Source organism: Rattus norvegicus, chromosome 19 (assembly GCF_021556685.1).
Source record: "Rattus norvegicus strain SHRSP/BbbUtx chromosome 19, alternate assembly SHRSP_T2T, whole genome shotgun sequence".
Lineage (NCBI taxonomy): Eukaryota > Metazoa > Chordata > Mammalia > Rodentia > Muridae > Rattus > Rattus norvegicus.
The window spans coordinates 53,059,514-53,085,654 of NC_141552.1; the positions used below are offsets into that span (position 1 = coordinate 53,059,514).

The window sequence follows — 26,141 nt, forward strand, 5'->3', positions numbered from 1 at the left end:
TGCTGGGAGGCTGCTTTGCCTGGACTTGGAAGGTAATCCCTGAGGTTCTCTACACTGTGATGGTGACTGGGATGCTCCTGGCTTTCTTTCTGATAGTCTGACTTTTTCTGCCCAGGGCTGAGATGCTTATCTGACATGGCTTTACTTTAACTGGTATCAATATTCATATCTCTCTCTCTCTCTCTCTCTCTCTCTCTCTCTCTCTCTCTCTCTCTCTCATAGATTGAACATAGGTCCTGGCTCTGCTAAGCAAGTGCTTCACTGTCCTAGTTTTACAAGTTTTGAGACATGGCTTTGCCAAGTTGCCCCGGCTGAAGTATGGGGAAGACTTTCTTTGGGGGTCTCTGTGTGGACAGATGGAAACCCACATACTTTGATGAATACTTTCCTGTCACTTATTTTCTCTCTGGTTAACTTAGAGCATAGGGTTAGAGATGCATACTGAAAATCGCACTTACACAAGGCTGCGGAGATGACTCAGCAGGAAAAGCCCTTGTCGCCCAAGTGTGAGGATTAGAATTCGAATCTCCAGGACCCATGTAAAGTCAAATGTGGCAGTGCACATCTGTAACCCCAGAACCCCCAGTGAGATGAGGGGGAGATCCTGCCTCAGACAAGGTGCATGGTGAGGACTGATACCTGAGGTTGCCCTCTGACCTCCACACACTTCTAGTAGGACATCCTAAACCTCACAGGAGCACAAGTACACACTCATGCCAAAGACAAGAGGGAACAACCAGTCCCCCTTGCAGTAGATAACTGTCCAATTACATGCTCCCTGCTAATTTTGGGAAAGGAGCAACTCCTTTATTTCCCATCTCCGCAAGACATTCTTCCTGCCTCCTCCCCCCATTCATAGCCAAACTACCTTACGAGTGAAAGTGTATAAAAGTCTTAGAAAGATGCACACGCGAAGTCACCCCTGCTTAAGTCTAAACCTAGACCCCCCATCTCAGAGCGCATCACCTTAGTCTTTACGGGGATGGTTTGATTTTCCTGTAGGCTTCGAGAGGCATGGACTCCTACGTGATTCAGACGGATGTCGACGACAGCTTGTCCTCAGTTCTGGATGTGCATGTCAATATTGGTGGGAGAAACTCGGTACAAGGAAGAAAGAAAGGCAGGAAGGCCAGATGGGACGTGAGACCCTCTGACATGTCCAATAAGACCTTCAATCCCATCCGAGCCATCGTGGACAACATGAAGGTGCAGCCCAATCCGAACAAGACCGTGATTTCTCTGTCAATTGGTGAGTTTGGGCCCCTTGATGGAAGGCTGGTATTGCCTGCCACCTCCTGCCCTCTTGGGCTGACTGGAAGAGACGAGAGGAGGTGAGACCCGAACGTGGGGATGTAAACTCTTGGTGGACCTTTTGCTTTTCTCTTCCATGGACAGGGGACCCTACTGTGTTTGGGAACCTGCCTACAGACCCTGAAGTTACCCAAGCCATGAAAGATGCCCTGGACTCGGGGAAGTACAATGGCTATGCCCCGTCCATCGGTAAGCTTGCCCAGAGATGAGTGCCTTCTGGGCACTGCTGTAGAACACAGTCTGATCTCAAACTAGCGGTCCTCCTGCCTCAACCTTTCAAGAGCTGGGATTATAGGCATGTGCCTGAGTTTTAATGTGTGTGTTTTTTTTAAAGTTAAATGTATTTATTTGTGTGTGAGTGTACGTGAGAGACAAACACAGAGAGAAACAGAGAGAGAGAGAGAGAGAGAGAGAGAGAGAGAGAGAGAGAGAGAATCAGGCAGACAAACGGACAGCAGACAGACAGACATAGGTGGGGGAAGAAAGAGTGCATGATGTGTAGCCACAGTATATGTGTGTGGCAGTTAAAGGGCAACTGTCTGTGGGGACTGGCTTTCTCTTCCCATCGTGTGTGAGGGCTGAGCCTTGGCAGCAAACACCTTTACCCACCGGGCCACTTCACTTGCTCTCTTTTAAGCTTTTTAAATAAGGTTCCAACCGATAATAATTGTTGATTTCCTGATTTGTGGTTCTGAAGAAGAGCCCAAGATAGAACAGCCCTTTAGATTAGGGAAAGGGTCCTATTCTGGATTCTATTTTTCTTTTTTAAGATTTATTTCATGTATGTGGGTACACTGTAGCTGTCTTCAGACACACCAGAAGAAGGCATTGGATGCCCATTACAGACGGTTGTGAGCCACCATGCGGTAGAGCAATCAGTGCTCTTAACAGCTGAACCATCTCTTCAGCCCTCACTCTGGATTCTTTTTTTTTTTTTTCTTTTTTTTTTTTTTCTTTTTTTCGGAGCTGGGGACCGAACCCAGGGCCTTGCGCTTCCTAGGCAAGCGCTCTACCGCTAAGCTAAATCCCCAACCCCTCTCACTCTGGATTCTTAAACTCAGCCACTGTGGTCTGAAAAAATTTTTTTTTCCTGACTTCATCTGCTGTCCAACACCTCCTCCTTAGGTGCTCACACAGAGCTATCCCTCAAACAGTTCTGCCCATCTTTACCTCGAGGGCTAGTCTGGCTGCACTCAGTCCTCTAGGCTTGACATTTATACATTATGCCTCCTGTAATTAGCTCCTTCATTTCCTTATGTTTCAAAGCTCTGTTTTTATTCTGGCCTTGAAGTGTATTGATAACGCCTTCAGAGGGAATGTAGCAAGGAGTGGCTGATACATCGAAGGCAGAAGTTATTCCTGAGAGCAAGATACTTCCCTATTTAGCAAAATTCCGTCTGTCAAAATGTCTCTCCTAAAGATTTTGGCAAAATAATTCCCTGGCTTTGTTATCATGTTGTTTATCTCCCCCTGGGTATTGTACACATTGATCCATTCTTATTGCAGAATTAATTAAAATAAAACAACAACAGCCCAGTTTCATGCTAACATCAGATTCAAAAGCTTTTCCAAGAGGGGTCAGAGAGGCATGGCTTTCAGGTAGATTATATTACGTATCAGAAAATTACTTACATATTAGAAAGTTGCATACAATGACAATCAAATTCAAGACTCAAAATTAGGTAATAAAATATTGTCATGAGGACCAGTAAGATGCCTTACTGGGTAAAATACTTGCTGCCAAGCCTGGTGATCTGAGTTCAATTCCTGGGACCCCCATAGTGGAGGGAGAGAACTGACTCCCCAAAGTTGTCCTCCAGCCACCACATGTGCACGGCCACACAAGACCCAAGTAAATAATTTCATTATCCAAAGTATTAGGAAACTAATCGAGCTTGGAAACTGGAATCAAACCCTTATCTGACAAGGGTTCAAAGGGTCTGAGCATGGCCCATAAAGGAGGGAAGGTGATGTCATCTCTCCGGAATCCCTTCTTCCTCATTAATAAAGTAGGAAATGTTGATCACTTTGCTTTAAAGACCCGTTAGTAAACTGTTGATGGCATTTCAAAAAGTAGATAACAGGATTTAAGGTGTAATTTAAGTCCTTATTTAAAGCAGAATAAAATGTAATTATAGCATTCACGATTTGCTGGGTATTTCTGCTTCTGGTTGTTGTCATACATTTGCACTTTTAATAGAGCAGGAATAGGAAATGAATTCCCCTCACACACGACTGAACTGTACAGAATGGACTAACCCTAAGCAAGGGCAGAGGGTGGCTGGCAGGAAGCTGAGTCAAAGCTCGGGGCACGGCTGTCAATCAAGGGATGAAAACCCCCAGCTTCCTCTCTCCTGTCTTGTCTCAGGCTACCTATCCAGTCGGGAGGAGGTCGCTTCTTACTACCACTGTCATGAGGCTCCTCTGGAAGCTAAGGTGAGCGAGAGTACCACCTCAGAGGCCGCTGAGGGCAAGCACACTCCTTGTTCCTGTCCCACAGGGGGTGATGGTTTGGGGGGAGCTGAGGAAAATCACTGTGTAGCAAGTTGTAGTAAGTTGAGCACTTCTTACACAGTTGGGGTCATTGATCAGTAATTATGATTAATTTCACTATGGTATAAAAGGTGTCTCCTGTGGAGCGCTTACCTAGGAAGCACAAGGCCCTGGGTTCGGTCCCCAGCTCCGAAAAAAAAAGAACCAAAAAAAAAAAAAAAAAAGGTGTCTCCTGGCACAGATATACTATTGTCCTAGAGTCTCAAAGGATCCCCAAGGCCATCCTAGACTTGATTTTCTTCAAAAGATCATTGGGAAACTCTTCACAAATAGTAAATTATTTATTTGAAAGAATTTCTCATTAGGAAGTGTTTATGTATGTGTCTGCCTTCACTCATGTTAGGGCGCTGGGACAGAACATTAGCAGTGGATTGGTGGCAGGGCCAGCCTTGGATGCTGCCTTTCCTTCTTGTTGTCTACCTTATGATCTAAGAGGTGCCTCTCATCTGTGTTCAGAGAAGAGTCAGGCTACCTACCTCTGGTCAAAAGTAAATAAATAACCTGGTGGAAAAGAGTCCAAGGTCAATCGAAGATGTCCCTTGAGAGTTAGCTGAGTCATAGCCGGCTTGTCCTTTTTTTTTTTTTTTTTTTTTTTTTTTTTTGGTTCTTTTTTTCGGAGCTGGGGACCGAACCCAGGGCCTTGCGCTTCCTAGGTAAGCGCTCTACCACTGAGCTAAATCCCCAGCCCCCCGGCTTGTCCTTTTTAAAGTGATTGGCTTAATTTTTTTAAAGTGGCCACCATTTCCAACATTTAGAGGAAGCTGAGAGATGGTTAGAAGAGAGATAGACACACATAGATGGTAGATAGACAGAAGAGAAATGATAAATGCTAGATAGATGGTGGGTGGTAAATAAACAGATAATAGATGATCGGGACATGATAGATAAGATAGATGAGAGATAGATACACGATAAATAGATTGATGATGGATGATAGATAAATAAGTAGATGATAGATAGATAGATAGATAGATAGATAGATAGATAGATAGATAGATAGGCAGATAGACAGACAAGATAGATTTGGTTGGGCTCATCACAATCCTTCCTATTTCTTTGGGACTTATTAAAATAAGTTCCTTAATACTTCCAGCTCACACACATGATGAGCTTTCTCCCAAGCCCACCCTTTCCTCTCTTCACAGGATGTCATTCTGACAAGCGGCTGCAGTCAGGCCATTGAGCTATGTCTAGCTGTGTTGGCCAATCCTGGACAAAACATCCTCATTCCAAGGCCCGGGTTTTCCCTCTATAGGACTTTGGCTGAGTCTATGGGAATTGAGGTCAAGCTCTACAATCTCCTGGTAATTAAAAACACCTTTTAATGCTTATTTTATTGAACATGTACGGGTATCTTTGTCTGCATACAACATATGTGCCTGCCAGATGAGGATTTTTAAGGTCCCTGGAACTGGAGTTATAGATGGTCGTGAGCCATCGTGTGGATGCTGGGAATTGAACCTAGATCCTTTGCAAGAACAGCAAGTACTCTTACCCCCTGAGCCATTACTCCAGGCCTTAATTTTTGACTCAAGTGCTCAGTTACTAACCTGTAAAAAAGGAAATGGTCATTGTGATACAGAGACTGGTCTGCAGATGGGAGGTTGGAGTCAAAGGCAGATTTATTCTTTTAAAAACTTTTTATATTCCTCTATTTTCTGTGTACATTTGTGCATGTGGTTGGGGCAGTGAGTTTAGTGTGTGTATACAGTGGCCCGTGTGTGGAGGTCCAAGACAAATTTCTGCAATCAGTTCTCTCCTCCCACCATGTGGCTGTCAGGGCTGGAACTCAGATCACCAGGCTTGGTGGGCTCTTATTTTGTTCTTTACACTGAATTCTTGGCCTGAATATTCCCTCCAAATTATTCAGAAACATCTTAGTCTCCTGTTTTTCTTTCTCAGCCCGAGAAGTCTTGGGAAATTGACCTAAAACAACTGGAATCTCTGATCGATGAAAAAACAGCGTGTCTTGTTGTCAACAACCCATCCAATCCCTGTGGCTCCGTGTTCAGTAAGCGGCACCTTCAGAAGATTTTGGCAGGTGAGTGAGTGCCAAGGACACCCACACTGGGGGGGGGGGGGAGGTGAGAACAGCATCCTTTAGCTGCTCAGTGACAGAATGTCCTAGGTCTGGAATAGAGGTGGAGAAAGGCCAGGCTGCCAGGCCAGCACTGCCTCTAGCCCATGATGTGTCCTGGGGTCCTAGGGTTTGCCTAAAAGAAGGGAGAAATGAGAAATACATCCTTAACCCAAAACTGGCAAGCCTTTCATTTTGGCGGATTTTGTGTTTCAGTTTAGAACTCTTCAAATGGCAAATCCGTGTAAATATCCTCAAATCCCTCCTTTTAAGACCACAAACAAGCAAGCAAACACCCCCACCCCCACCCCCACCCCCAACAAAGCGTACTGATAAAATACTCAAGTCCAAAACACCCCGATGCAGTGGTTGAGAACTAGGTCACCCGTGTTTGCCTTTCCCCACTCCCATCTGTGGAAGAGAGTTTGGAATGTGTGGTTAAATGGCACAGCTAGGCTAGACATCCGGGGAGAACATCGGGCGTGCTTAGTTCCCAGTAGCACTTAGTTCCGTGAGTACGGAACGCGGGACCCAGAGGGCTCGGCATGAAGGAAGCGATGACGGAAACCGAACTGAAAATGATTCCAGCATTGTTTTTGTTCTTTCCAGTGGCTGAAAGGCAGTGTGTCCCCATCTTAGCTGACGAGATCTATGGTGACATGGTAAGTCTGGGTTGGGTTATATCATTACAGGAGTCTCAATAGTACATTGTCCTCTGGGTCGAGGAGAGTTGCCTTAATGGAATGGCCAGAAGTATCTGGCTGTTCTGTGCAGATGTTCTCGACAATACACAGCTTAGCTTTTCATGAATTAAGTTATTTAATTCGAAGATCTGGGGAAAAGCAAAAGTTCTTGGGATTTCCTTGAATGTACTCGCCAAGGAGATGGGATATAAAGGTGGATTTCTTGTTTATGACACTTACGGATGTGTATTTTGAGTATCATTGGGGAGAGGGGTCTTGAAAACATAGCTCAGTGGTTGAGTACACAGCCAACTAGGGTGCTCAAATCTAATTCTAATTCCTGGCATCAGAAATTAAAAGAAAAAGTGCACAGGCAGAGGAAGAACAGTTGATAATCATTCTAGACTTCTTTGGGAATCTATAATGTACTGTGAACCTTCTAGTCTCTCCAAAAGTCTGCATTCTGCAACATGGCTGGGCCCAGGGATGTTAGACATTGGATTATCGACCCCTCCTTTTATTCTTAAATCAATAACTCCACCTATTGAAGTTCCATAGTGCAAGCTTCCAGAAGTTGTACACACCATTGGACTAGCGTCCTTGCCCTCATGTCAGGCTTCCATTATTCCAGACCACACACTAAAGTAAATCCTTTGGATAAGTTTCCCTGAACTGTGTGGGGTCCAGCCCGTCATCATCTAAAAAAAGGGATAGGAGGAAGGCAGGGACCCAGAGGAAAGCATTCAAGGACACCTCTCTTCCTCAGGTGTTTTCAGATTGCAAATACGAACCACTGGCCAACCTCAGCACCAATGTTCCCATCCTGTCCTGTGGTGGGCTGGCCAAGCGCTGGCTGGTTCCTGGCTGGAGGTTGGGCTGGATCCTCATTCATGATCGAAGAGACATTTTTGGCAATGAGGTGAGAGCAACATGGTAGGATGGTATGAATAATTTAGTATATGTATTCGGTTTTGAATACTCAGTGTTGCGGAGGGAGGGTCTCCCCCTGCCCCCGACTGTGTTGTTTGCAGTGTCTGGGAATATGACGGATGAAGATATAGATAGATATTCCTCAGCCAAACCTACTTTTCTCATGTTTGGGTCTCTGGGTCTGTGAAGACGGTCCACCTGCCTCCAATTTTGAGGCTATACAAAGGCAAACAACCACAGTAATGATGGCACTATTATTCATGTTTTGTGAACCTATAACACCCTATGAGAAAATTTTACAGTCAAGGGTGCAGAGAAGTTACATCATCTGCCTACAGTCACACACAGGTTTGTGACAGAGAAGGACCTAAGAGGGTCACCAGGCACCATCTTCCCTGAGGTTGAAAGCTCGATAGAGAGGTTAGAATAGAGCCACACAGCACAAGGATGCTTATGAAAGGCTAAATAATTTGTCTCCTGGGGGGTTCTAGATTCGAGACGGGCTGGTGAAACTGAGTCAGCGGATCCTGGGACCATGCACCATAGTCCAGGGTGCTCTGAAGAGCATCCTTCAGCGAACCCCTCAGGAGTTCTATCACGACACGTTAAGCTTCCTCAAGGTAAGGGGCGGTTGGTAGCCTTCCACTCGAGGGCTTTGGGAGCCAGAGAAGGTATCAGCAGAATTAGGAATGGTGGCCCCTTATCTCTTCAGCCCTGTGCCACCGGGGCTTTCAAATCAGAAGGCGACGTCATAGGCAGCTCCCTCCACTTCTTGTAATTCGCTCCGTCCTGCTAAGAACTTCCAAGGGATGGGGTTTTGTTCTTGTTGGCTCTTTGTGCTCTAACACTAAGTCTGGGTTTGTGGCCTTCAATGAAGGTTCTAGCTTCAATCATGTTTTTGTTTCTTTTAAAAAATTGCTTTATTACATAAAACTCTATTTATGAAAGCCAAGTTTTTCTTTCACTTAAAATTTGATCCTTGATTTGTTTGTTTGTTTGTTTCCCTCTGCCTCTTCTTTTAGTCCAATGCGGACCTCTGCTATGGGGCACTGGCTGCCATCCCTGGACTCCAGCCGGTCCGCCCTTCTGGAGCCATGTACCTTATGGTAAGCGTGCGTGCATGCATGCGTACGTGTGTGCGTGCGTATGTATGTATGTATGTATGTATGTATGTATGTATGTATGTATGTATAGATGTGATAAAGCACAGGAGATGGCTTGTCAGGATCGTCATGGGTGGTCGTGCAGGGTCTGCCTCCATCCACAAGAATGAGTTAGGCTCTGGTCCCCATCACTGGAGAAACTGTCTTGTTATGAATTGTCCCAGTACCTCCATTGACCCGTATTCTCCACAGCCTCTTAATAACCTCAGCTCAGTCATTCCTGTCGTGGGCAGATACAGAGGCATGCTTTGTGGTTTGTGACTAACAGACATGTGGTTCCTTCGGAGGTCAGGGACCACATAGGGATTTTTGTCTGTCTGCAGTATCACTAGTGCCCCTTGTGGCCCTGGGATGCTAACTGTCCTGCAATGAGTGGGATAGACCCCACGAAGTGAGAAGTCCTGGTGCCTCTTTTGCAAAAATAGAGAGATGGCATTCTTCTCCCTGTTTTCCCTAACTAACATCCGGGAAGGAGCCCTTCAATAAACCAAAATATGGATATAACCATGTCTTCTTGGTTTTCTCAGTTATGGGCGGCAGAGTTCTCAGATGGTCTCGGGGACTCCCTGCCCCCATTTCTGGCACAGGAAACTGATCGGTATTGCTCCAGTGACACCCTGGCCTTCTCTTTTTATTGTGGGTTCAGGTGGGAATTGAGATGGAGCATTTCCCGGAATTCGAGAACGACGTGGAGTTCACAGAGCGGTTGATTGCGGAGCAGGCTGTCCACTGTCTCCCAGCAACGGTGAGTGCGGGTGTGGGTATCTGCGGACATTCCCAGCAGCCCCTGCAAACCGCAGAGGTCTTCCTGAGATGTGTTTTAGCCCGACGTTTTCTCCCATACCAAGCATCCTCCTTCATCACTATTCGCCCCCTCTCCTCCCCCCTCCTCCCCACATCCCCCCACCCCCCCTCCAAAAAAAGGAAGAAAAGTTGGAAGCACAGTGGGCCGGAGGAAAGTTGTCGATTGTCGATTTCAAGATGAATGAACTCAGTTATCAACTCAGTTCCCTCCAGCGGAGTGAAAGGACGTCCCTTAGTGGAATAGCATTACTGTCTTGCTCACTAGTGGCCTGGCCAGTTTAAGGTGATCCGGTTTGGTTGCCCTGGAGATAACTGGCCATTGTTTTTGCAGTGCTTCGAGTACCCAAATTTCTTCCGAGTGGTCATCACAGTCCCCGAGGTGATGATGCTGGAGGCTTGTAGCCGGATCCAGGAGTTCTGTGAACAGCACTACCACTGTGCTGAAGGCAGCCAGGAGGAGTGTGACAAATAAGCCCTCACCCGTCCTCCTGAAGACATGTCCCACGCAAGGACGGTTGGACTGGACCGCTCCTCCTCAGGGAGCCAAATGTCTCTGATGGGAGAGGAACCTCTAAAGCACCGCATGAAGACTTGAAGATCATTTCTCCTTCCCCCAGTTTCACCCAACGCACGCCTGGAAACCCAGACCCCTCCCTACTCAGTTCTGCTGGAGCCATGAGCTCACTGCCCCCCACCCCCCACTTCCTTATCCTGAGGGTATCAGACCAATTTACCAGAAAGAAGCTGGGCCAAGAAAAGAGAGAGCTCAGGATGAGAGAAGCAGAAGACGGAGGATGCCTCTCCCACCCATTTCCTCGTGCTGACATCCTCTTCAGTCAGGTCGGAAGTCACCTCAGTTGCTGCCTCACTTCAGGCAAACCTCACTCCTCGTGGTACAGCTACACCAGAGAGAAGTCGAGGACTTGTGAATTCAGTTAATTGTATTCTAAACACATCAGGAAACTTGATGTTTAAAGGATCCCTGACAGAATTTTTATTTTTATTTTTTGTAAAGGATTATTTTGCGGTGCAAATAAATACCAGCTTCCTAAACTGATCAACTTCCTAACTGATTAGATAGATCTACTTGTATCAGGTTTTCCTAAAATAGGAGGACACCTCACTGAAGGAGAAAGAAGGGACCGGAGGCCTCTCTAGAGACTTTGCTGTGTACAGGACAGCATCTTCCTCCTTGTCTTCTCGTAGAATCATATATAGCCACTTTTGCTATCATGTGAATATTGATTTATTGATATTTGTAATATTAACTTTTCATATATTTTCTAAGAAACATTTATATTATAAGGCCTTTTATTTTGTCAAGGGCATAAATTATTTTTTCTTTATTTTTGAAATAAAAATTTATCAAATATGCTTCTCTGTGATGTGTTCTCTGGGGCGGGGTTAGGTCCAGTCTTTTACCCACGAGGTCTCTGCATTAGTTACTTCTTCTCATTGGTGTAACAGAGCACCTGACATGAGGAAGGGTTCATTCTGGTTCACAGTTTCAGGGCGTGCAGTCCATCATGGAAGGGAGGCACAGAGAGGGATGCTTGCCATGCTCAGCTCAATGTCTCCTTTTTATTCATTCCAGGGCCCCAGCCCATGGCATGGTGCTGCCTACAGTTAGGGTGGATGTTTTCACCTCAGTTCACACTCTATAAAATCCCTCATAGCCATACGCTTCTCTCCTGGGTTATTCTAGACCGCGTTAACCACGAATACCAACCATCCTGGTCTCATTTCTTTCTTTGTAGGTGTACTGATTTTAGAAGGTCCTATGAAATATGTGTATGTTTATATGTGTATGCATATGTGTATGTTTATACGTGCGTATATGTACGTGCTACAAGCTGCTGCCTTTCTTCCCCGGCATTGTCTGGTTGTTGACAACTCACTGTCTCAGAGAGAAGGCAGGGCAAAGTCTCAAATGAGGAGTCCATAGCCTGTGTTTCCCTTTAGACACAGATGTGTGTCAGAATAGAATGGGAACAGTGGGATCTGGGACAAACGCTGTGGTTCCTAATCTCCCCTCTGGGAGAGGAAGTCAGGTGTCCTTGGTTCACCCTTCCCCTTGGGTCTTCTGCATGCCTGGGAGAAAGGGTGAGGGTACAGCCTGGAATGAGTGGGACCTGGTCTTACTGGGAACAAGTGCTGCTTACCACAGGGGCTGGAGAAGAGAAAAACCTTCAGGAGGCTCTTTTAGGTGAAGGCCTTCCCTGTGGCAATTTTTAACAAAGCAGCTCTCTGAGATGAAACTTGCTTATTCGTATTGCTTTACTGGGGGTGGGGGTGGACCCTTTATTCAGGTGAACCAGGGATTAAATACCTCTTGGGTGAAAGGCGTGAGAAGACCCAGGAAAGGAAGGTCATTGGCAAGAGGCTCAAGGCTCTCTAGATACCTCATTAACATGGTTATGCCCACGGGTGTCTCTCAGTTGGGTGTCATGGTTACACATTCCTGAGATGGGTGGGGAAAGGCTCCACTCCCCCTGGTCTCAAATCTCTGAGATCCCCAGGGTTTGAGCTGACTCACCCTTACCAATTCTTATGCCTGTCTGGTAGCTGCATCGTCCCATACACCCTGAAAGACCCCAGCTTAGCAGCAGTAACGCCATTTTGCAAGGCTGTACTTAAGATGACTGGTTCAGGGAAAGGTTAGAACACTGAGTACACAGCGGCTGCCAAGCAAGATATGTTTGGTTGAAGGCCTGGCAACAGGATGACTTCGGTTGAGCACCTGACAATGAAAAAAAGCCCCGGGAGAGGTCCCACACCCTGGTGGGGGGCCGAGTCAGTCGTTATGTTCCAAGAAGGTAGCTAAGAAACTTGCCCCCGGGCTAAACTCTTGGGGGGCCGAGTCAGCCATTATGTTTCAGGAAGGTAGCTAGGAAACTTGCCCCCGGGCTAAACCCTTGCCATATTAGAATCCACCAATTATATCCCTGTAACCATGCATCTGCTTCTGTATGCTTGCTTCTGCTCCCCAAAATCCTATAAAAGCCCATCCTTGGTTCCGTGGGGTGCGCCAGTCCCCCGAGTGACTGAAGCGCCCGCAGGTGCCTGTGCCTGTGTATCCCGACAATAAACCAAATCCTCTTGCTGATTGCATCCTGTGGTGTCTCGGTCTGGTCTTTGGAGTTGGAGGGTCTCCATCCCGAGGGAAAGTTCTCCCTGAGAGCTTTTCAACCCTACATATGTATGTGATGTCTATGTGTATCCTCATGCTTTCAATATCTTGACTCCGAAGCCTTTGATACCGGTCACCTACCCTGACCTTATCCTGTAGCTACTCTGTGGAATGACGTTCACTGGACCTAAAGGTGAGAGGTCAGCACTTTGTCTGCAAACCTTCTGAGGTGCAGTTGCCTATTTACAACTTTTCCTCAACACCTCTCTTAGAGAAGGGCAGGAGAAATCTTGCAAGGCTGGCCTGGCACTGTATTAGACCATCCCAGTCTGGAGACAGTTCACCAAGACAGGTCTTCTTAATTAGAAGAGGAATTTAGGCTCTCAGTCCTGCTGGTCACACCCAAAGAATTATCTTTACAAAAAAAAAAAAAAAAAACAGCACCAAATGCCCCTTCTAACCCAGTGAGCTCCAGAAATTTTATGCCTTAAATTTCTCCCCAACAACCTACACACACACACACACACACACACACACACACACACACACACACACCACACACACACACGCACATGCTCAGATGAACAACTCCATAGGGCTGGGTTAAAGGCCATGAGAGGTGCATGTGGGCAAATTTTGACAGTAGCCACGCCCTTTTCTCCATTTTGTTTGCACTTCCAGTTTGAACTTGACCCATTGGGAAGCAGAGTGGGGCGTTAGCTGGTGTCAAAAATACGGCTCTTTGGAACGTTTCTTCCAAGAATTGTGCCCTCCATGGCCCTGCGTTCCTTGCAGCAGGAAAACCGAATCAGCTCCAATGGTCTTGTCAGAGATGAAACTGGACACGAGCGTAGAGACGAGGGGAGACTTGAACCAGCGATGTGTTGATTGTAATGGGGGAGCAACCAGCATGAAATATAGGGAACTTTAATTTTTCCAGACATGGTAGTAATGAAAAGAAAATTATACGAATACTAGGTTTAAAAATATAAAATTAAAAGAGTTAGCCCCAAAAGCCACAAACTCAGGGCTAAGCCCTGCCGCCAGGAATAGCAGGCCATAAAGATAAAGAAAAGGAATGCAAGAACCAGCTCAGGCTATCGAGGACTGAGCCATAAACCATCCAAAGACATCCCCCCAGCTTACTCAGAGTCATACTTTAACCAGATGTCCTCCAGACCCTGATAAGCCCCTACTTGTGCTTTTCAGCCATTGTGTCCTGCAGAGAGCACTCCAAGAAACCGGACAGCCCAAGCCTAACCAGAGGTGTTTCAAATACAAATGCTCCATCAGTTTTGACAAACGTTTAAAAATAATGAGGACCTGAAGACCCTACCCTTCTCCTGATTTAGTAGCTCTGTTCCAGGAACCAGGGGGCCATAAAACCTTCTGGCGTCCCCTTATCTCCTGGAGCCATAAAACAATCTTGTAACTTGTGGTACATTCCCCTTTGACATCCCCCATCCCCTGGTGCTCACAGCCTCTGCCTTTAAATACTCTTTTTCCCAGCCTCTCGGGGCCGACACCTCTGTCTCCTGCGCGGGATACGTGTCGGCCCGGAGATCTCTGTAATAGGTCTCCGTAATAAACCTCGCCTTTGCTTATTACATCCAAAATGGTCTCTCTGTGTCTGGGGTCCGCGATTTCCCAAGACTTGAGTAAGGGTCTCTCTGCGTGGGATCTTTCATAATGGGGGCTCGTCCGGGATCTGCGCGACCACCCCAGACTCCGAAGACCCCTTGGAGGTGAGTTGGATGTTTGTCTGAGTGTTTCTGTGTGAGCGGCGCCGCATTTGTCAGTCTGTGTCTGTCTGTTTTGGTTCCGCCGTGTGTGTATATGTGTGTGTCTCGGTACCGGTGGAGTCTCACTCTGGTCAGTACTTAGAGAGTGGACGTGGAGTCTCACTCTGGTCAGTACTTAGAGAGTGGAAGTGGAATCTCACTCTGGTCAGTGCTTAGAGAGTGGACGTGGAGTCTCACTCTGGTCAGTACTTAGAGAGTGGAAGTGGAATCTCACTCTGGTCAGTACTTAGAGAGTGGACGTGGAGTCTCACTCTGGTCAGTACTTAGAGAGTGGACGTGGAGTCTCACTCTGGTCAGTACTTAGAGAGTGGAAGTGGAATCTCACTCTGGTCAGTACTTAGAGAGTAGACGTGGAGTCTCACTCTGGTCAGTGCTTAGAGAGTGGACGTGGAGTCTCACTCTGGTCAGTACTTAGAGAGTGGAAGTGGAATCTCACTCTGGTCAGTGCTTAGAGAGTGGACGTGGAGTCTCACTCTGGTCAGTGCTTAGAGAGTGGACGTGGAGTCTCACTCTGGTCAGTGCTTAGAGAGTGGACGTGGAATCTCACTCTGGTCAGTGCTTAGAGAGTGGACGTGGAGTCTCACTCTGGTCAGTGCTTAGAGAGTGGACGTGGAGTCTCACTCTGGTCAGTGCTTAGAGAGTGGACGTGGAGTCTCACTCTGGTCAGTGCTTAGAGAGTGGACGTGGAGTCTCACTCTGGTCAGTGCTTAGAGAGTGGACGTGGAATCTCACTCTGGTCAGTGCTTAGAGAGTGGACGTGGAGTCTCACTCTGGTCAGTGCTTAGAGAGTGGACGTGGAGTCTCACTCTGGTTAGTGCTTAGAGAGTGGACGTGGAGTCTCACTCTGGTCAGTGCTTAGAGAGTGGACGTGGAGTCTCACTCTGGTCAGTGCTTAGAGAGTGGACGTAGAGTCTCACTCTGGTCAGTGCTTAGAGAGTGGACGTGGAGTCTCACTCTGGTCAGTGCTTAGAGAGTGGACGTAGAGTCTCACTCTGGTCAGTGCTTAGAGAGTGGAAGTGGAATACGTGTTAGTGTCTGTTGTCTGTATTCTGTTTCTGTGTTTGGTATCCCAGAAGCAGCTAAGGTTAAGCTGCAGTTTGGGCCAGGTACTGAAGGTACCAGGCATCTGTGAAAATTGGTTATAGGATGCTTTGTCTTGGTCTCGTTTGTCTGGTTTGTTTTCTGTGGTATTGTCGAGTGTCTTTTTGGCTTTTGTTTCGTTTTTAAATTTAGACTGACGACTGTGTTTAAAATCTTGGACTGACGACTGTGTTTAAAATTTTGGACTGACGACTGTGTTTGAAATCATGAAACTGTTTGCTTTGTTCGTCAAAGAGTTTTACTTGGTCCTCTTGGTGCTTAAGTTAAGAGTTAAAAATAATTTGCTTGAGAAAAATTGTTTTCTGCCAGGGAGTTTTGTCTTTCTCTCTTGAGCCTCCTCTCCAAGGAGAGAGGCGCCACCCTTTACTCCCCTTGATCAGCCTAGCTGCTGTTAACAGTTGTGTAAACAGACATTAACAAAAACCTTGAGGACAAAACTGCTCGTAAATAAAAAAGTTCCCCAGATTAGGCCTCCGGTATAAAACAAGTATAGTGAGTAAGAAACTTAATTTTATGGACCCCGCTCTAGTGGCAGTGTGTTGGTTGATAGCCAATGTTAATTTTTTAAAACATAGTGTTTTATCTGTGCTTGTGCTCACAACACACAGTAGGGGGGAGCGAAATTAGCTGCGGAGCTGCTGCAGCGAGCATGGGGACTTCTCAAGTCTCACCCAATTTTTCTGGCTCTTCAGGAGCTGTTTAAAAGGAAAAGGCTTAAGGTAAAAAGAAACACTATAGAGAGATTTCTTAGTGAATTACTACACCTTGGTTCGCGATCTCTGGGAATCTCACGATAGACAGCTGAGATAAGCTAAAAAAAGATTTAAATTTTGCTTGAGAGCAATGATTCTTAAAGGCGGAGTTTCAGCCGGTATGGCACTTAGTGCGTAGCTGCCTAAAAGATCAGAAATGCTGTCAACAGGCTATAAAAAAAGGACAGGCTGTGTTAGAAATGCTACAGGAAAAATGATCTAAAAAGGCTAAAAGTGAGGTGAGAGAGGACTCTAGAAAAAAAAGAACAAGAAAAAAAAATTTTCTGCTTTTAGTGACCAGACCTTCAACTCTTGCTCACAGAAAGAGGGTGCTCATTAAGAGAAGTTCTTTAAGGAGCCTGCCTTATCTGCTGGCCCTATTCCAAGAGAGGAGCCAGTCTCCAGCATTAAATTACTTTTCTCACTGGTCATCATTAACATGGAGAATGCCTTTGATCCTATCCCCACAGCAGCCAGTTCCTGCCCCTGTGGTCGAAATGTCCCAGGTTGGGGGACAGAGAAGCCCCTAAAATAGTTTCAAAAAATCTACTACAAACAGTGAAGAACTTTGTTTTGTTTTGCCAGTCAGAATTTAAAATTCAGGCTTTGGCTGTGGCCAAGGTCAGGATTAATGTTTTCTTTTCCATGGGCCTTTAGCCCACTGAGAAAGTTTGGTAAAGGGCTGCTACTGAGGTCCTGAAAGCCCCAGGTGAACTGGTTACAATTCTTTTGTCAGCTGCTTAGTATCTAACACCCAGGTTCTAACTGTCTCTCCATCCTTTTGTTATTAGTTCTTACTGGAAGCCTAGTGCCATTTAGAGGATGGGTCTCTTGAGCGATAAAGCCACTGAGCTGGCACTAAAGGAAGGTACTCCTTAAGGGAAAATCTAAGTCCAGAGAGACAACCAGTAACAGATAGACTGCCCCTCTGCTCACTTTTCTGTTTCACAGACACAAGGTCTTTTTGTCCCAAGAAAGCCTCCTGGCTTAGCTGTGTGACTAAATGCTATTTGCCCTCTTCAGTGGACCTCTATTCTCAAGATTCCCTTGTTTTCTCACCATCCCATTTAAGATGCTTGTTAGTAACTGTTACAGGTCTCCTTTACCACCGAGGAAAGACAGAATCCTACTAGAGGCCAGAAAAAGTGTTCCAGAGATGGATAGAAGGCCCTCACTTCTGCCTGCTCTCTTCAGACGCCTAAAGGTAGGGAGTGCCAGGTCTGCCGCCAGGCTCCAAGGGTGGGTCTCTGAGGGGCTAAAAAATGCCCCACCAATCTGGCTAAGATAAGGAAAGGATATAAAGAAAATGTTACAGAAATTTAAAGGGTTAAGTTAAGTTGCTGAGAGTTAGTATAAGTTACAGAGAAAATAAGGTTAAAAAAAGAGGTAAAAAGAACAGAAAGCTAGAGAAGAAAAGAGAAAGAAAGTTAAGAAGAGGAAGTTAGAGAGCTAAAGAGGGATAAAAGACGAGAGAGGAACATATACTGGCCACAGTAGTTAGGGAACCTAGGAAGATAGTACCTGACAACAAAAGAGAATTCCTGGCTAAAGATCAGTGTGCCTAATACGAAGAAAAAGGACATTGGGTCAGGGACTGCCCCAGAAAGAACAAGAGGGGACACTGGAGAGCCTCTTGGTGCTGGCTATACACAGAGATAGAAGGGAAGCCCGCCCAGTTGTTTTGTGGATACAGGGACCCAATGCTCTGTGCTCCTATGCCCCCCTGTGGGCCAATATCCAAAGACCTTGAGTGCAAGGAGCTACTGACAACGAACAATACTTATGGACTGCCCGAAGAACAGTGGACCTTGGTGTGGGCCGGGTAACCCACCCACTAATTCATGGTCATCCCTGACTGCCCCTATCCCTTGCTCATGAGAAAATTGCTCTCCAAATTGGCTTGCGTGGGCTGAAATGGCTGGATGAGGCCATGTGTATACATATCTATAGACTGTGTATGTGGAGCTTAAGACCTGTCTCAGTACACCAGTAACTGATGCTGGGAGATGAATGGCTTAGTGCTTTTCTGCCTGGAACACACCGTTCCTGCCAGCCGGGCACTAACAATTATCACCCAATCCAGGACTTAAACTGTGATAGAGTGGCTGATGTTTTGCCTTTGGATAGAGTGTCCCTAAAGATGGGACCACTGGTCAGCTGCCATGGACTAGATTCTCCACCGGTTGGGGACAATCTGGTCACCTTGCTGCCCAATCCGGACCTGGAGCCACCACAGCACGAGTGTCAAACACTGACAGAAGCACATGGGTGGAGGAAAGACCTCTGCGACTGGCTGATTGACCCCTGCTGAAAGCCGAGGACCTTGTCCACAGACGGGAACAGTTCTCTTCATGAATGAAGGTCAGAGACAAGTGGGTGCTGCCATGGTGGACAACACAATGTCATCTAGAATGGCTGAACCCCAACCCCCCCAGCACATCAGCGCCACAGATGTCTTTGCCATCTCTTAGATGCCCTGATGAAGCCAACAACTGTGAGTACTATTCATTGCTTAGGATATCAGGAGGAAAGAGATTCAGTGACATGGGACAGTAACAAAACAGATAAAGTGGCTCGAGAAATGGTTATACAGGAGCCTATCCTGGTTACAGGCCTACAAGAGACAGCCACTGGGAACTGAGATTGGACTAAGGGATGGCCTCACTTAGAATGTACAACAGAAAAAAAGGCCCAAGTTGTTTAAAAGATAAAAGGACAATGACACACTTGGGGAGAAAGCTATACCCCCCAAAGAACAAACAAAAGACTCACTTTGCCAAATTAAGAAATAGACTCATTTAAGAGATAAGAAGTTTGTCTAAATAGTTAAAATATATATAATAGACTTTAAGATTTTAGCCAAGAGAGACAGTAAAAAGTATAAGATATGTCAATAAGTAAATGCTTAACAAGCAAACAGGGCAAAGAGACCTAGAGAGTTTAGTGAAAAGTCGAAGTGAACTTCACTGAGATAAAACCAGAAAAATATAATCACAAGTATCTCCTAGTGCTTGTAGATACTTTTTCAGGAATAGATAGAAGCTTTCCTCACCAAACGAGAGACGGCCTCTACAATCATCAAGAAGATACTAGAAGAAATCTTCCCCAGGTCTAGAATGCCCAAGGTAATCTGGTCAGACAACGGCCCTACTTTCGTTGCCAAGGTAAGCCAGGGTGTGGCCAAGTATTTAGAGGTCGATTAGAAATTACATTATATTTACAGACCTCAAAGTTCAGGACAGATAGAGTAAATAAATAAAATTTTAAAAGAGACCCTAAACAAATTGACCATAGAGACTGGCACAGATTGGGTGACACTCCTTCCCTCTTGCTCTCTTCAGAGCAAGAAATACCCCTTCCAGATTCAGCCTTACCCCCTTTGAGATCTTATATGGGGCCTCAGCTCCCCTGACTGTATTAGATGATGTTACTGAACCAACTTGTCATAGTGCCATAGTAATAATGATTTGTGTGCCAGGCTAAAAGACCTACAGGTGATACAGAAAGAAATCTGCTCACAGCTGACAGCAGCCTATGCTCCGAAGACCCCTGAGACATCCCATCAGTTCCAGGCCGGAAGCAGCTACACTGAGCCCAGACACTCGAGCCTCGCTGGAAAGGACCGTACCTGGTGCTGCTGACCACCCTGACAGCCGTCAATTCTCAGCCCTCACCAGCCGTGTACTTACTAGCTGTTAGGGCTGAGAGCTGGGACCTAGAGGGAAATTCAGTCATGTTTGTCCTGGGTTCCATCGAGATAGGTGGGGGGATAGGCTTGATTTCTATTACAAATGATGTAACATTACATATGTTAGTACTCCTAACACTTCTTGGGACTGTGCCTCAGGGATCACAACCTGTATAAGTTTAAAAGTTCTAAAAGACAGTCATGACCTTGATATATAGGTTCAGATAGTGTCCAGATAGAATCCTGATGCTAAAAACTTAATAAAAAAAAGAGTTGAGAATTACTTAGGGCTAGGGCTATCTAGGTGCTGCAAGGGCAGCACAAGGACATCTGCTGTTGCCCTACAATACAAAGCTTATAGAGAATTCAGAACTGCCATTGACTCAGATATAAAAAGAATGAAAGACTTTTTAGCTGACCTCCAAGAATACCTAACCTCCCTCTCAGAGGTAGTCCTTCAAAATAAGAAAAGATCAGACCTGATATTCCTTAAAGAAGGAATCTGTGTGCTACACTGAAAGAAAAATGCTGCTTCTATACAGACCATTCAGGAGTAATTAAAGACTCCATAAATAAACTTAGAAAAAGGTTAGACAAAAGACAGACAGAAAAACACATCAGAGATAGTTCGAGAGCTAGTTTAGTAGATCTCCCTGGATGACTACCCTACTCTCTGCTACAGCTGGGCCATTATTAATAATTTTCTTGGTTTTAGTTTTTGGCTCCTGCGTGACAAACAGGTTAATTGCTTTTGTTAAAAATCGAGTGGGTGCTGTGCGGTTGATGGTTGTGAGACAACAGTACCAGTCAGTTAGGACAACTGGTGAGACCAAATACGAGACTTGATATCAAAATTCTAAGATTAGAATTATTTAGTAGGAGAAGACGGGAATGAAAAGAAAATTATACGAATACTAGGTTTAAAAATATAAAATTAAAAGAGTTAGCCCCAAAAGCCACAAACTCAGGGCTAAGCCCTGCCGCCAGGAATAGCAGGCCATAAAGATAAAGAAAAGGAATGCAAGAACCAGCTCAGGCTATCGAGGACTGAGCCATAAACCATCCAAAGACATCCCCCCAGCTTACTCAGAGTCATACTTTAACCAGATGTCCTCCAGACCCTGATAAGCCCCTACTTGTGCTTTTCAGCCATTGTGTCCTGCAGAGAGCACTCCAAGAAACCGGACAGCCCAAGCCTAACCAGAGGTGTTTCAAATACAAATGCTCCATCAGTTTTGACAAACGTTTAAAAATAATGAGGACCTGAAGACCCTACCCTTCTCCTGATTTAGTAGCTCTGTTCCAGGAACCAGGGGGCCATAAAACCTTCTGGCGTCCCCTTATCTCCTGGAGCCATAAAACAATCTTGTAACTTGTGGTACATTCCCCTTTGACATCCCCCATCCCCTGGTGCTCACAGCCTCTGCCTTTAAATACTCTTTTTCCCAGCCTCTCGGGGCCGACACCTCTGTCTCCTGCGCGGGATACGTGTCGGCCCGGAGATCTCTGTAATAGGTCTCCGTAATAAACCTCGCCTTTGCTTATTACATCCAAAATGGTCTCTCTGTGTCTGGGGTCCGCGATTTCCCAAGACTTGAGTAAGGGTCTCTCTGCGTGGGATCTTTCAGTAAAAGAAACAGGTTGGGGGGGGCAACAAGTGGGAGCCTCCAAGGAGTAAAGAAGAAAAATTAGGAGAAAAAAAGGAAAGACGTTAGCTCATGTGAAATGCACCCGGGTGTGTTGTTAAACACGCGTGGAGAAGTTAGGGGAGGGTCACTCCCTAAGTTTCCAGTGGAGGCTGGACACAGGGATACTGGAGTCAGAGATTGTCTGGAGCAAACAGTAAATTCTTTGGGGAGCTGTCTTAATACCTGGATCATCCTAAGGAGGTGAGTTTGGTTTGTTGAAAACTGTGTTCCTGCTTGGTTCAAATCTCGAAGCTATTAATGGTTGAGAAAGGGCTCAGGGAATCCTGGCAAGAGTTTGTGGTCAAGGAGAGACTCTGTCAACTCCATGCCTTCTGGATCCTACTGAGGACTGACTGTGTGTACCCAACAGCGGAATGGTCTTGTGGGGTACTCTTACTAACTGAAAACAGTCTAAATATGCCTGCAAACATTGCCGTAAGAGTATGTTCTGCTCAGGACACACATCTACTGCAGCCTCCTTGGTCCCTTTCACAGATTCGCACAGGCACCCTCCTGAGACATGACCTGTAAGTTCCTCCCCAAAGCCCAATGCCCAGATACCTCACCTGGGAAGAGACAACATCAAGAGAGTCCTGGCTTGTGGGATACCTCCTTCTAGCCATGAGCAGGGATTAGAAGAATTAGTAATAAGGTGTTCATAGACTCCAAAGGGAGCTATAGATTCATAGTAATCCTCATCCAAATCATGACTTGTTTTAGTATAAAAAGTACCTAATTTAGTCTTAAAGCATTTTTACACATGAGCATCACAGCACTGTAGCCGAAAGGGGGACAACTCAGATTTCCATTAATGGCATTACAATAAAATTATATAGTAGAATAAATATATATGTATATGTATGTGTGTATATATGAATACAAGGGGCAACTGGAGAGATGACTCAGCCATTAAGAGCCCTGGCTGCTCTTCCAGGGAACCGAGAGGTTCAATTCCTAGCACCCAGTGGCAGCAGCGCCCAACCACTTGTAATTCCAGAGGATCCAACGCCCTCTACTGGCTTCTGTGGGCATCGCTCACATATACGTGCTTCACATAGATACGTGGAGACAAAGACACTTTGACGTGTATTTAAAAATTAAAGTAAATCTTAAAAAACATTCACAGTGAAAGAGAATAAATTAGCAACACAGGCCTCAACATCGTTGGGCCTGGAAAATATTAGGCTGAGTGAAAGACGCCAGTCAGAAATACTGCGCGTGTGGTTCTGTTGATACCAAATGAGTAGCGAAGGCAAACTCACGGAGCCTGAAGCAGGATCCGCTGGCTGCCTGAGGCTGGGCGTGAGGAGCAGGGCAGGAAATGAGTGTTTGCCAGTGTCACTGCGTGCTGGGGTGAGGGGTATGTTCTAAATTGATCACGGTGCTGCTTGCAGAACCCTTAATATACTAAAGAGCAACAAGTACACACTGTGAGATAAGATATAGGATAAGGGGCTACATTTCCATGACACTTTCAAAAATGGCAGAAGGGAATGAGATCTTTGGACACCCAGCTGGAATATGTGTTGGCATTTAAATGAAGTTCACAGGGTTGGGGATTTAGCTCAGTGGTAGAGCGCTTGCCTAGGAAGCGCAAGGCCCTGGGTTCGGTCCCCAGCTCCAAAAAAAAGAACCAAAAAAAAAAAAAAAAAAAAAAAAAAAAAAAAGGACGTTCACGCTGTTTTAAATTAGCTTTGTTTTGAGACAAGGTCTTCCTGTGTTCTTCAGGCTGGCCTCGAACCTAAGATCCCCACCACGCTGAGATTCCAGTTACACACCACCATGCCCAGATATTTAAAACATTAAAACATTTAAAAGAAAACAAAGGCAAAAACACAAACAAAGCAAAAACCTCCTGCAAGATGATCAGTTTATATTTATCTGTTCACAGTGAAAATTGGTTTTTCTCACGGAGAGTGTGACATCATTTCAGACTTTAGCATTCTGAAATGGAAAACATTTTTTCCCCTCTTAAAGGAAAAAAAATACGTGTATTTTCTGTGTGTGCATGGGAGGTGACATACACAAGTCAGAGGACACTTTCAGCAGTCTGTTCTTTCCTTCCATCCTATGAGATGCTGGGTACAATTCAGGACACCAGGTGTGGGGGCAGGTGCTTTCAGCTGCAGAGCCACCTGGAAGAGGCACCTGGAAGAGGCACCTGGAAGAGGCACCTGGAAGAGGCACCTGGAAGAGGCACCTGGAAGAGGCACCTGGAAGAGGCACCTGGAAGACCTGATTTTTTTTTTTTTTTTTTTTTTTGGAAGGCCACACTTACAGGAATTAGTTTGGGAAGAACTGGATGTAGTGACCTTGTTATCACTGGTTCATCTCAGGGTACAAAGGGCTTATTTTTTTCCTGACTCAGGAATTTCATAATGGAAGCAGGGCAAATGTCAGCTGGACTCCAACACTTCAGCTTTCTCATTCGATAGTTCTAGAAAAACAACTGGTATTTCTGTAAGAGCGAATTAGCGTGTATGCTAGACGAGTTCGCTGTCTTTGGATCTTGGGTTGTCTGTTATGAAACTGTGAATGAGAATCAATCCACTCTAATGCAATCCACTCTAATGTGTGTCGCTCACTTCAGGGCTCCAGTGTTTTACCATATCAGTCCTTTCTTCTTTCCTCTCTGTTTTCTTTCAAAGAAATTCCTAGACATCACCTTTCCCCCCCAAACACTTCAGTAAATATCTAAAACTATTATTTCTAGGCAGGCACAGTAGTGATTACCTGTAATCACAGCACCTAGCAGGCTAAGGCAGGAGGATGGCTGTGAATTGAGGGCTAACCTGAGCTATGTAGTGAGCTCAGGTCAGCCTGGAATACATAGTAAATCTTATGTAGACAACACACACACACACACACACACACACACACACACACACACACACACACACAGAGGGGGTGCATCCCACACATCTGTGGAACGTGTGGATACCTCTGGAGGCAAGAAGAGGGCATTAGATCCCTGGACTAGAGTCAGGAAGCATGCATCTCTGATACAGATGCTAGAAATTTAACTCAGGTCCTGTGCTCTGAGCCACTGAGCCATCTCCCCGGTCCTGTGTTTGTGTTGATACAGGGTCTCACTTGGTAGCTTAGGCTAACTTTGAACTCACAGCGGTTCTCCTGCCTCAGCCTTCCAGTGTTGGGATTATGGATGCATGCCATCATGCATGGCTGAGAGCTCTCTTCTGAGCCCATAGTTCAAGATTAACCTTTGGATGGGATTGGATTCATTCAGGCTTTTAAACTCCTAACTTTACCTGGGTCTAAGCCTTCTTTCCTAGGGCTGACCTGCACGACAGTTGTCTATTGCAACAGGGCCGTTTCAAGCGAATTTGTGTCCTTGTTTCTATTCCTTGGGAGACTACTTTTCTCTCTTTTGAGACTGATTGTAAACCTGAAAATATTTCTTGGTTAAATGTTTTTTCCTTACATTTATTTACGTGTGGTGGGAGGGGAAGGGTGTATATAGGAGGCCAGGGGACAACAGGTGCGAACTGACTGTCTTCTTCCACCTTCTAGGTCTCAGGGATTGAACTCAGGGGATCAGGTGTGGAGGCGAGCATCTTTGCCCTCGGGTCCAGTCCTTGGCTTTGATCTGGCATTCCCAGCTGGGTGTTTCGAATCTTAGACAGCTTAGTGTTATTTGCTTTGCTGTGTTGTCATGGAAACCCCATAGCCCTCTGCTCCCTCTCTACCGCAGAATCTCCAGCCCATGCAGATGACATTTAATGCTCTTACCAAGCTCTCCAACACAATGATTCCATCCCTGCTGTGGCAGTCAGCTCGAAACTGCTTGTTTATAGCGTAGACTCTGACTGACCTTCTTCAGGGCGTCCCCTCCCTGCTCTAAGTCTCCACCTTTGAAACACTTTATCTTTGAAACCGTTCTCTATTCTGCCTTTCATTTTCTTTGGGTCTCAACATATAGGAGATTTCAATATCTCTCAGCGTACATTTCCAGCATCCTAACCTCATGCCTGTCTCCTATTGTGAACACGAGAAGCTATGGTGGGTGAGGCGGTCAGACTCCTCACCCAACCCCACTACCACTCATTTCAGTGTTTCTACAGCAACTGCTGCTTTTGCTTTAAGAAGTATGGAGTCCTAGAGGCTCTGTTTATACTCACTTTCCGGTTCGGCCTTCTCCACAAGTTGACGATTCTCAAATGTGTATCTCCAGGCTAGACCCTCTCGCCTGAACTTCAGACCTGCACAGCTGACTGCCTCTTCTATGCTCCACGTAGAGATCTTAGAAAGCATCACCAGTCTAGGATTTCTGAGGTCCCACTCAGAATGGCGCTGCCCACATCCATCTTCTTCCAGTGGAACCCCGCCCCCTTCTCAGTGATTGGCCAGATCCTCCGATTCCTACCTGTTTCTAGGTCCAGCCTTCCACACATCCCTTAGATCCGGCCCCTCCTTCCCTGCTCACCAATGTCTAACTTCT

The 26,141-nt window shown here is 45.9% G+C and overlaps 1 protein-coding gene and 2 long non-coding RNA genes across 3 annotated transcripts; 2 read left to right on the top strand and 1 right to left on the bottom strand.

Moving 5' to 3' along the window:
* Positions 1 to 10,578, top strand: Tat (tyrosine aminotransferase). Its single transcript, NM_012668.2, has 12 exons — positions 1 to 32; positions 1,003 to 1,249; positions 1,396 to 1,500; positions 3,680 to 3,747; positions 5,010 to 5,168; positions 5,767 to 5,905; positions 6,551 to 6,603; positions 7,391 to 7,543; positions 8,046 to 8,174; positions 8,577 to 8,660; positions 9,364 to 9,462; positions 9,853 to 10,578. Exons 2-12 carry the CDS (start codon positions 1,015 to 1,017, stop codon positions 9,991 to 9,993), a joined length of 1,365 nt encoding a protein of 454 aa, NP_036800.1. The 5' UTR covers positions 1 to 32; positions 1,003 to 1,014; the 3' UTR covers positions 9,994 to 10,578.
* LOC147999454 (uncharacterized) lies at positions 5,469 to 26,037 on the bottom strand. The gene is made up of 2 exons (XR_015644144.1): positions 25,822 to 26,037; positions 5,469 to 6,077 (listed from the first exon to the last, which is right to left on the bottom strand). It is a non-coding gene; the product is annotated as an uncharacterized LOC147999454 (long non-coding RNA).
* On the top strand, positions 14,152 to 21,543 carry LOC147999455 (uncharacterized). The gene is made up of 2 exons (XR_015643626.1): positions 14,152 to 14,396; positions 19,785 to 21,543. It is a non-coding gene; the product is annotated as an uncharacterized LOC147999455 (long non-coding RNA).
* Positions 26,038 to 26,141: the final 104 nt, after the last annotated feature.

Excerpts from the sequence above, each read along its gene's own strand:
- Tat (NM_012668.2), top strand. The coding sequence starts at position 1,015 with ATGGACTCCTACGTGATTCAGACGGATGTCGACGACAGCTTGTCCTCA. Across the intron at positions 3,748-5,009 it reads AGGCTCCTCTGGAAGCTAAG|GATGTCATTCTGACAAGCGG; the intron begins GTGAGCGAGAGT and ends CTCTCTTCACAG. Across the intron at positions 5,169-5,766 it reads TCAAGCTCTACAATCTCCTG|CCCGAGAAGTCTTGGGAAAT; the intron begins GTAATTAAAAAC and ends TTTCTTTCTCAG.